Raw genomic sequence first — 11,474 nt, forward strand, 5'->3', positions numbered from 1 at the left:
AAGTTTACTGGGGTGTTTGGTGGGATTTTTTTGAGCCAGCTTATGACTTCTGGCTTTTAAAAAATTATTTTAGACTGTTTGGTTAAACTTATTTCAAACAGTTTCTGATTCTAACAACTTATTTTAAGCCAAAAAAGCTGATTCTGAGAAGCTGCTCACCTATTGCTTCTGATTATCAGCTTCTGCTGTGGACATGTTAATTCACAGTTATACTCTTAGATTTTTTTATTTTTTATTTTTTTAAAAATAGAAAAAAAACCCAAATGGACTATAAAATATTATTATTATTTTTCATGAAAAATGTAGACAAACAGTGAATAATAAAAAATAAAAATTAATTGAAAAAGCTACTTCACAGCTTATTTAACAAACACTACTCAGCAACTTAAATCTATAATCCAACAATTATGCCAAACAGATTAATAGCTTTTAATTAAAGTCATAATCTATAATCTGTTAAGTTATAATCTATAATCTGTTTTAACAGTTATACCAAATAGCACCACTGTAATGCCAAAGTGGAACTACTACATTCTCAGTATCCAAACAGGGTTGAATGCATGCATCTGGCGTTGTATCCTAATCCTCTTCATTATGTTAACCAAGTAGAGTGCAAAAGGGTAAATTACAGATACACTTTTAAGGTTTGTTTAAATTATAAGTTGCTCTCTATGGCTTAAAAAATTATAAAAATCCTCTTACTAAAAATTTTTATTAAACAAAATTGATTAAAAAAATAAAATTCATAATTACTCTTCTATATAATAATAAAATTACTTAAATTATTAATTGAAACATATTTCTAATATCATTAATAATTTGTTAATTGATTTAATAATTTATTAATAAAAATGATGATTTATTATAAAATTAAATTTTTTTATAATTTTTAAAATTATAAAAAAAAATTTATATTTTAATCAAACTTAAGATGTATTTGTAATTTATCTGAGTGGAAAATTGACCTTTTTGTATTCTTTGGTTAGGACACACCACCAGTCAAACACTATTTGTGCCCCCCACAAGCAAAAGACCCCAACAATGACCAAAACGCGGTTTCAACTTTCATGAATTGAAAATTAGAAAAATGCAAACTCAATACAGCTGTGTTATACAATTACACTCAAACACACAAAGTCATTGCCTTCTTGTTATCAGATCTATATATCCCAAAATGAGCTAAGGATCTTTCTTTTTCCTCCAAAGTTTTCAGATCACTACCCCTCCACGTTTTTTTCTGGAATAAGAGTCATCCCAATTTTGAAAAGTAGTCTTTCTTTGTTATTTAGTTGTTTTTTTGAACTGGGTTTGTGAAATTTCAAACAAATCTTTGGTTTTCTTGCTTAATCTGGAAAGAAAACTAAATCTAGGGAGGTGGGTTAGTTTTTCTAAGAATGGAAAGTTCTAGAGGCAGGAGAGTGGAGAAGAGAGTGTACGAAGAGAGTTTGGAGGATCAAGATGATGGGATGCCTCATTTAAAGAAGCCAAAGCTACCGGGTTTGGCTAGGTTTGTTGTGCTGTTTCTGTGTATATAAATGTTTCTACTTCTGAATTTCTTGATTCTGTTCATGGGTATTGCTTAGATTCTTTCATTTTCTATTCAGATTTGGATTTATGGTATTAGAAGTTTGATATTTGCTGCATATATACACATATTATGTTATGCTAGTGTGAACATGTGAATTTATGTGTAAGTTATAGTTTAAGCTGTGATTACTGTGGAAAAAAACTGGGAGAACCATTTAAAAATAATTTTTTTAAAAAAAAGAAAGCAAAATTAAGAAATGAACTATAAAAGGGTGCAAAATGAATTGGTTATTGAATCTGTTTACTTGATAGATTTAGCAAAAGAGGTCATGGACTTGTAGTATATCATTTACAGATTTAAGCTGTGTTTGGATCATAGATTCGGGAAGGAAAGAAATGGGAAGGGAACACTAATGAAATATAAACTAATTTTTTTTCATATTTTCCTTTCCTTTTCATTTCTCTTCAAAAATCCTTCTTCAAATCCATGATCCAAACATAGCCTTAGGTTAGGAGTGGTAAGATCATTTTAGGAGTTTGAAGGCTCTGTTTGGGATGTGGATTGTTGGCTATGTTAGCAAAAAAAAAAAACGAAAAAAAACTAAAATAGTTAATAATAAAATGTCGCATCCAAACCATAATTATTTATTTTTCTTCTCACAACCATCAATCCAACTGCAAAAAATCCCAAAAATCATCCTAGACACAACTTTTTTAGTCAGGCTAAAATGGTCAAATAGCTAAAAAGCCAGGCTAAAAAAGCCCATCGCAAATGAGTAGGCCTATAAAAAAATAAAAAAATAAAATTGGGAGTACAATGGAGTTAGAGCACACATCATATATTTTGTATCTAAAATGGTGGCAAAGTACTCATCTGGAGATTGTTAAACAGAAAAGAATGTACGACTTAACACTTGAATTTTGTACTATTGAATATAATCGCTTTAATCACTCAATACTGATTCCACACTTTCTTTTGTGTCTCATTCACTTGAATCATGAAAGTCATATGATATCTGATAAATGCGTGGAACCTATATATAAATAAGATGCAAATGTATAGGAGTGGGGGGATCGTGAAAAACATTAATGAAATCCTTGCAGTGTGGAGACAAAATCAGATTGTTTTATGTATCCACAAGTCTTGTTAATGAAAGTAAACTTAATGTCATAAAACATTTTTCAAGATGGTTGTGGGGTACTTCCCATTTGATATGATGGGCCCGTTCCCCTATCTTATTGGTAATATACGTTTTTTTTGGAATTAAATTCATTTGTCTTTTTCTATATCATTGTTGGGAGTTATTTTTAAATGTTAAATATGGTATGATTCAGTGTCTAAATAAATCCTAGTGTCAATATGGAATCCTAGCATTATGGCATGTTATTTAGATATTGATTTTATTTTTCCGTCATTCAGTTTATTTTCGTAAATAACATCTTAATGTGAATTGAACTTTTTTTTTTACTACTCAGTGCCAGTGTTAGTCCATAAGACAGGATTCTACTATTAAGTTACAATGTTTAGTAATGCATAATGATTAATGCTATGAATTGGATCTCCTTGTTTCTAAGGCGATGATCAGAAAATAGATGTGAACTGTAGTGAAAATTATGTCAAGGTTTTGCAATAACAAATCTGCTCACAAATTGCCATTTCAAAGGAAGTGGTACTGATGCAACTCCAATGTGAAAACAGTATTTTCTAGTCTCAATCTGCCGTTAACTATTTCTACTTTGACTGACTGAAATAGTTTCAATGTGTTTGAGGCTTTGTCATAAGCTCTAACTGCTTAAACTTCCTTGAGATTTCGATTCTTGGTTTTGGATAACATATTCTATCTGTGTAATATGCTCTATGCAAATTTTGACATCAATTTTCTGGGTCAGTTTAATTTTTTGTGGTATAATGTTCCCAGTGTGATTCTGGAAGCTTTGAAGGTGGATAGTTTGCAAAGACTTTGTTCATCTTTGGAGCCACTTTTCCGCAGAATTGTAAGTTATGTTAGTTTATTTACCATGAAGTAATTGTTGCATTGTTCACATTTTTACCATTTTATTCTTTTATTTGGTTTCTTGCAAGATTAAAAAATGAAGTTAAAACTTATGACACTACTGCTCTTCTGTTAGTGTTAAGTTAAATTTGTGTCCTGATTGCTAGTGAAATCACCTATAAGATCTTTTTAATGGAAAAATGAAGTGGAGTTGCAAATCTTGCATACATATTGAATTAAGCAAGTGATGGTAATATGAAATTGTGAATCCTTGAAGACATGCTAGACTTTTTTGTGTTAAAAGTCTTAAATTATTCTCTGTTGTTCCAATTAAAAAGACAAATTTGTGATGCTTTAATTTTGACAGTATATTCCATGTGACTCAAATGATCTAAAGTAGTGGCGAATTTGACTTCTTAATAATCTAGAAGAGTTCTAATGCCTCTTTGGTTTTTGGGTGCTTCTTTTGACTCTGTAGTGTATGCTTGTAAGTTTTTAGATCTTATGTTTCAAAAATCTCTATTGTTCTCCATATTTTTTAATTTGAAAATATTGTTTTATGCTTCATCTCCGCTCATTACTCTATCCTAAAATTTCACTATATAACGTCTTACAAGTTATAACTTGGTCTGATACCATGATATTCATCTCCGCTCATTACTCTATCCTAAAATTTCACTATATGACGTCTTACAAGTTATAACTTGGTCTGATACCATGATAATCAGTGCAACTTTGAATATCACCTCTATTCTTATAAATTGGAACCAATGTACTTTTCCTCCATTCAACAAAAGTCCTTGTAGTATTTAAGATTTTGTTAAACTGATTTGTCGACCAAACTGTTCCTGCATTATCCAAACACTTTCAAACTTGATCCAAATTTCATCTAGTCCTCCAGCTTTTCCCATTTTAGGTTTGGGTTAGGAAGTTGTAGCTGAACCAAAAACATTTTGTATGTATTTACAACCATACTTGAACTTTGTAAATTTTGTACTGTACCTGGTATAGATGTTTTTCAATTTATTACATCTGAATCACATTTGGATTTTTGTTTACACATAGTAAGGTCTCCCACATTTGTTAACATTGGACAAATTTTATTGAAAAAAAAAACAGGTAAGTGAAGAAGTGGAGCGTGCTTTGACAAAATTAGGCCATGCGCAGCTGGCTGCAAGGTGTGTTCACATATTTAGAGCCAGTTATTAGCGTCTCTGATCTGTTATCATTCAAGATCTCCATGATGCTGATAAACAATTACTAGTTTTACTATTTTATGTGTTTTTTTGGCTCATTTAAAGCATTCGCAGACTATGTTAGCAAGTTGATTGACAATTTTGTGGAAATTGGCTAGTGAAACTTAAGAAAAAGATGCTTTATAATAACAATGAAAACATCATATAGTTAGAGTTATTGCTAATGGTATTGAAGGACAATGGGCCTCGTTTGGGAACAAGGTATTTTAGTAACTTTTTGGCTTTTTTGGCTAAAATATGAGGTAAAAAAAACTAGTATGTTTGGGGTGACTTTTTTGGCTTTTTACGAAAAAAAGTGCAAAAAGTAGAGAGAAAAGGGAATCTTTGACTTTTTGGTATAGGTTATAGGCTTTTTGACTTTTTTAGTAACTTTTTGGCTAAAATGTTAACTTGCGAAACGAGGCCTGACTATTTCGTCATTGATATACAACCATAACTTGTGAGGAGGAGATGAACATCGAAATCCAAAACCAGAATAGACATAAGAAGAATGACCACGAAGGTTGGGTGGTGGAGGGTTTTGGTTTGAAACCAAGGAAACACAACCGAAATCATTCTCTATCTCAACAGCAACTGAAAATCTGAGTGTTGAATGTGCTATTTATGGAGTTTTTGCATGAGAACACTGAATACGAAAATAATGGAATTATGTCTCAGAGATGACATCAACTTTGGAGTATAACTGTCTCATAAATTGATTAGGAAATGGTTTTTACAGTCAAACACAACTTGTTTCTTGATGTTAAGAATTATTTAAAATTGGCTTACCACAATAAGGGTGAGGCCATGTGTAAAAATAATGTTACTGAATTTTCTGCCTGCGCGTGCATGTGTGTGTGTGTGGGAAAGTTGATCGTCTCGTGCATCTTTTATTTGAAGCCTATCCTAATGGTAGGAGTTCCATAGGAACTTAGACCACCTATGTGATGGTAAACAAAAACACCTAGATTAGTTGGTTCACTTGGTTGCCAGTTGCATGTGGATTACCTATAATAAATAGAAGTAATTTTCATGCTATATATATATTTCAACTAGAATTGAAATTTTTTACAGATTTACTTATTTGTTTAGGTTTTAGTGTTGTGCGAAGTAATCGATCGCATTTTCTGTAACAGATCTTCACCACCAAGAATACAAGGTCCAGAAGGAAAAAATTTGCAGCTTCATTTCAAAACAAGGATGCCACCTCACCTATTCACAGGCGGAAAGGTTGAGGGAGAGCAAGGAGCAGCCGTCCATGTTGTCCTGCTAGATGCAAGCACTGGCAATGTAGTGCAAACTGGACCAGAATCAGCAGCCAAACTGAATGTTGTAGTTCTTGAAGGTGACTTCAATGAGGAAGCAGATGATGATTGGACCAAAGAGCACTTTGAAAGCCACGAAGTAAAGGAGCGTGAGGGGAAAAGGCCACTTTTGACTGGGGATCTACAGTTAAGTCTCAAGGAAGGGGTGGGAACGCTAGGAGATATTATTTTCACCGACAATTCAAGCTGGATAAGGAGCAGAAAATTCAGGCTTGGTGTGAAGGTTGCACTTGGAAATTGTGACGGGGTTCGTGTTCGTGAGGCTAAAACAGAGGCTTTTGCAGTTAAAGATCATAGGGGAGAATGTGAGTTTTCCGGCACTAGCTACTTCCCTTATTTATTTTTATTTTTTTGGTTTTTAATTTAAGCAAAAAGCTTGCCACTTTGTTATTGCAATTTGCAATGGCAGACAAATCAAAGTTGTGGAAACCAGTTTGAGGTAAAGATCAATCAATATAATAATATTTAACTTGGACTCGCGGCTTTGATTTGTCTGCAAGATCTAATGGCATATTGTCATGCTGGAATGCTTGCGCATGTTCCATAGTCTTTAAAAATAAAACAAAATTGGGCATTTTCCTCTGCAAACACAACTCAATAGCATGGAGATTCTGCAAACACAACTCAATAGCATGGAGATTCGGTTACTATGTTCATGCTATGGGTGCAAAGCTACTATTGTTTTTGTTCATGACATTGTAGATGTAGGAATATCTTTATTGTAATTGTTAAAGTTGCCAATCAACTGCTAATTCACTGTTCACAGAGCCATGTAACAGTAGAGATGTTCTCATTTAATTAAAAGAGACAGTTCATTGCGAAGGTGCCCTCACTCTATTGCTAAAATTAAGACGGCCTTTCCACCCTAGTTGTTAGCATATAAAGGTTTGCGAAAGCCTAGTGATTGTAATGACTGTAGAAGAATTGACACTTGTACCTGAAAATTTTTCTGCTTAAGTTTGCCCTGAGTGGTGATTGTCATGTAGTTAGGAATGTCTAAACAACTAATGGTAAGTCTGCTAACATCATGGGGAATGTTTGTTAATGATGGTGGATATTTTCAGAGTTGGGACATGCATATGGCATGAGGAGAGGAAGATCTGCAAATCCCCTTGATAGAATTCCTCATTTTATGTTGTCTTTTATCAATTGGATGATTTTACAAGGACATTGAGTGAGAATAGGTTAATATGGTTTGGTCAGGTACAATGAAGACGCAACAATAAGGAAGAGTAATATGATCACCGTAAATGATTATGTTATCCCACTTGGGTCTATCTTATCATCACTGAATTTTTTTATTTCCAAAGTGATTGTGTTATCCCCTCTTGGGCATGTATCATTCTGGTGTCTAACGAGATTCGAGCAGTTCAGTTAACACACTACATGACACTCATCAGACACTTCCCAACAGACACAAATGAAACACATTATGAGTTTTAATAAAATAACTTGGAATCCAATGATAAAACAAAAAACAATGTAAATTTATATATCAATTCTCCTCCTTCAGACTTTAAAAATTATTATTTTTAATTTAAATATTCATATATATAACATAGTAATATAATGATTTTTCATCCTTATATATGCATATAATAAATAATAAGAATATAAATTTTGCTCATGTCACTCACATGTTGTGGCCTATATTTTTTGAAATTTTTAGTGGCGATGTGTCCAAATTGTGTCACGTGTCCCGTGTCCGTGTCTTTCCTTCTTAGGTTTAATGCATTATCAAAACAATTAGCAAACAATTTAACGTGTTCTATAGATATCATGGCTTTCAAGTTAATGAAGTGTTTGTTGTATTGTAGTATACAAGAAACATTACCCACCTGCTTTGCACGATGAAGTTTGGAGATTGGATAGAATAGCAAAGGATGGAGCACTGCATAAAAAATTGATCAAGGCTGAAATCATAACTGTTGAAGATTTTCTCAGGGTTCTTGTTAGGGATCAACAGAGTTTAAGAAATGTAAGGGCTTTCAATTTTATATCTGTTTTTTCTTTTTCATTTTTTATTTTACGGTGTTGAAGAACATAATTATCTTTACCTTAGAAAATTGATTGTTTGTTTTTTTGTCATTTTTTTTTTTTTTTTGTATGTTGTTTATGGTGTAGATTCTTGGGAGTGGTATGTCAAATAGGATGTGGGAGAATACAGTGGAGCATGCCAAGACGTGTACTTTGGGTGGGAAGGTTTATGTTTACTATGCAGATGGAACGAATAGCACGGGCGCTGTCTTCAATGATATCTATGAGCTTAGAGGCCTTATTGCTGATGGACAGTTCTTCCCTTTGGAATCACTTGCACAAAATCAAAAGGTTTGAGTTTTCATCTTCTCAAAAATTTTAAAGACAATACATCTTGGAGTTAGATTCTTAGATGATTAAAGTTGATTGATTTCTAGAATTACTTGGGCTTTGTCTAATTGCATGGAAAATTTGGTCAAAAAAAAAAAAAAAAAAAGAAGAAGAAGAAGAAGAAGAAGAAGAAGAAAAAACATGAATACGATTTTAGGTTGGATTTGGATGAATGTTTTATGATGAAGCGTCTTCCTTTTCATTCATTATGAATTCTTTGAAGTCGAGCAGAAAGAATGCTTAGAAAAGCACCCACACACGGAATAATGGTCCCCTAACAAGCACGGGACATGGTGATGTCAAAAAAATGAGGACACAGACGCCACAATAAAGAAATAATTTTAGATATATTTTTATGTCTACGTAGATTAATATTATGTCCACAAACAATCAAAATTAAGAAAAACCATTAATTCAATAAAAAAAAAAAAAAAACCACTAGATTTAAATAGTTAATAGATCATCCATATAAAAGACAAAAAAAAAAACATTCAACATCCAACATCCATCAAAAGAACTAAAGAAGAGAGAAAACTAGTGTCCCCGAAAAACAAATAAATTAAATAAAGGGGCATGCCATGTATGTGTCTGCAGTGATCCTGGTGTTTCGGACACCGCTACAGAACCTGTTTTGGAGTTTCCATGCTTCGTAGGTGACCCTTTTGCAGAATGATAATCACCTTTCTTTGCATAGATTAGGCGATGCTTGGATGCTATGAACAGAGATTGACCAACTACTTGCTTTTGTCCATGAGTTGGATGGACCAGCAACTTGCTTGTGTCCATGAGTTATAGACTCTTGTTTCTAGTATTATAGTATAAAACGTTGTGGAAGTTGGTCAAGTTAATGCCCGTCAGACAGTGAATTTGACTTGTTCAGTTAGTCAAACATGCTAACTCATTTGTATGTTTTTTAACAGATTTCTGTGGATTCTCTGGTGAAGAGAGCATATGAGAATTGGAACCAAGCTGTAGAATATGATGGTGAAGTCCTAAACTCTCTATCCATTGGAAAGAACGAAACAAGAGCCTCAGCTTCCGCTATATCCGAACACAATCATGTCACAACTACCCAGAACAAGCAGCAGTGTATCTCCTTTCAACCAAGCCCACAATGCCAAACCAAAAACAACCTTTCAAACTCTCAGTTGATTGAATTTCCATTCATAAGGTCTGATTCAGTGGCGGGAATGGCGATAACTACCCCACAAGCTGAGTTAGCTGGCACCATGGATTATGGATCGGTTGGAATGTCGGCCTTTGGTGGTTCTTATCTTCCGGTAGAATGGTCAAGGCCAAGGGATGGGCACGGATTTGAAGACTTCTTCTCTGAGGATATCCGATCAAGGAGTTCGGAGATGTTGGAGAGTGATGACATGCAGAGGCTATTAAGGACATTCAACATGGGAATTGGTTCTACGTTTGGCCATTCTGATGAGGCTTGTTTTTCTTACAATGCCCCATATGAGCATCAGTTGGGTCAGACATATGGACAAGAGCGTGGACGAACTTCGGGAAAGGCTGTTGTAGGATGGCTTAAGTTAAAAGCTGCTCTGAGATGGGGGATATTTATAAGGAAGAAAGCTGCAGAGAGAAGAGCTCAGCTTGTTGAGCTCGACTAAATCAATCCCTCGGTCTATTTTGATTTTTGTGGGTTTAGTCCGAGTTGACAAGCAATGGGAGGGCAAAGAGGGGGGGCGGTTGGTGGGTGTGTGTGTGGACTCAAACCTTTGTTTTCCATATTTGTCAAAATGATTAATTTTATTTTCCTTTCTTTTCATGTTGTTTGTTAAGTTGAGTTTTTGTTTTGTTTTGTTTTGCTTTCTTTTCAGATTACCATTTCCCATTGCTTGTCTGTTTTGTTTTCGGTTTCCTTTTTGTTTGGATTATTTTTCTTGGTTGTTCTTCCCTGGTCAAAGAAAGGCTGCCACTTGTACACCGTAATATCATTTTTCCCCCCTGATAAATTAGAAATATATTCCCGAGATTTGTATAAAATACAAATTACTCTCGGTGATTCTGAAAGTTACATTCCATTCCCTTGAGGTTTAGTATGACATTGCAATTTCCTCCCTTCATCAGTCAACCATGAGGTAACAGAATTGAATGATGTGAGACCGCCTATTTCTACGCATGGTTTCCTTTCACTATACGCATCTTTTTATTCGGAAATCAACTTTCAAATAAAATTATATAGTTCAGAAATCAACATTTAAACAGAAGTATTTGATTCAACTGTATCTTTGGTTTGGAAATCAAATAATATTGTTCAGATATTAATTTATGAACAAAAAATTTGAACATTGTGTGAACTAAGATAATGTATTGTGGAAATATAAGCTCTATTTTCCAATATACCCATTTTACTCAATACTTTATATTTTTTTTAATTAAAAAGATTTTTTTTAAAAATTATTTTATACATATAAGAGACACATTTTTTTTTCCTTTTACAGTCTCAATTAACACCAGTGGCTGATAAGGGGGTAATTGTAATTTTCATAACCACCAAAAAAAAAAAAAAAAAAAAATTGAATTTATATTTATCATAAACCTCTATTTATAATTTTTATCATTTATTTATTTGTGTTATTCACAAATTGATGATTTAGCTTTTGGTGTGTGTTCTGCATTACCTTGCAAACTTAATCATGCTAAAAATTTCAGATCTTCAACAACATGAATTGTTTGTTTTTCCAATGCTTTACTAAGCATGGAAGATGAGTAGTGATTTAACTTCGAAGTTTTGGGTTAGGGCCCTAACTACAACCATTCTTTCAATGGCAATCACTGTTGCCAGTCTCTTCTTGCAGAGGCTAATTTTAATGGGTCCTAACAGCAACCATTCCTTAACTCAAGTGTGCTGATAATATGCTTCTTTGACACGCTGCAGCGTGATTTCTAACTCGATGTGCGTAAGTGTATTTCTTTAGGTTCATGTACTATGGTGGCCAAATTGAGAATGAACATCATGGAAATTTGTGCTTGTTGTAGTGTTGATGAAGTCGTAGCATCGACAAAAACAT

At 33.5% G+C, this 11,474-nt stretch overlaps 1 protein-coding gene across 2 annotated transcripts; it reads left to right on the plus strand.

The window, feature by feature from the left end:
• The first annotated feature begins 953 nt into the window (after nucleotides 1-953).
• LOC114284346 (Calmodulin-binding protein) lies at nucleotides 954-10,228 on the plus strand. Of its 2 annotated transcripts, XM_028227243.2 has the most exons (7): nucleotides 954-1,507; nucleotides 3,447-3,522; nucleotides 4,641-4,699; nucleotides 5,893-6,386; nucleotides 7,899-8,059; nucleotides 8,206-8,409; nucleotides 9,369-10,228. In XM_028227243.2, the coding sequence occupies exons 1-7, from the start codon at nucleotides 1,395-1,397 to the stop codon at nucleotides 10,068-10,070; spliced, it is 1,809 nt and encodes a 602-aa protein (XP_028083044.2). In that variant the 5' UTR covers nucleotides 954-1,394; the 3' UTR covers nucleotides 10,071-10,228. The 2 variants fall into 2 exon arrangements, with proteins under 2 accessions (XP_028083044.2, XP_082781119.1); XM_082924993.1 differs by lacking the exon at nucleotides 4,641-4,699 and having other exon boundaries at nucleotides 1,043-1,507.
• Nucleotides 10,229-11,474: the final 1,246 nt, after the last annotated feature.

This window comes from Camellia sinensis, chromosome 4 (assembly GCF_055761805.1).
Source record: "Camellia sinensis isolate YWXY chromosome 4, ASM5576180v1, whole genome shotgun sequence".
Taxonomy (NCBI): domain Eukaryota; kingdom Viridiplantae; phylum Streptophyta; class Magnoliopsida; order Ericales; family Theaceae; genus Camellia; species Camellia sinensis.

Coding starts and splice junctions, on each gene's coding strand:
- LOC114284346 (XM_028227243.2), top strand. CDS start 1,395: ATGGAAAGTTCTAGAGGCAGGAGAGTGGAGAAGAGAGTGTACGAAGAG. Junction 3,523..4,640: donor AGCCACTTTTCCGCAGAATT/GTAAGTTATGTT, acceptor AAAAAAAAACAG/GTAAGTGAAGAAGTGGAGCG. Junction 6,387..7,898: donor TAAAGATCATAGGGGAGAAT/GTGAGTTTTCCG, acceptor GTTGTATTGTAG/TATACAAGAAACATTACCCA.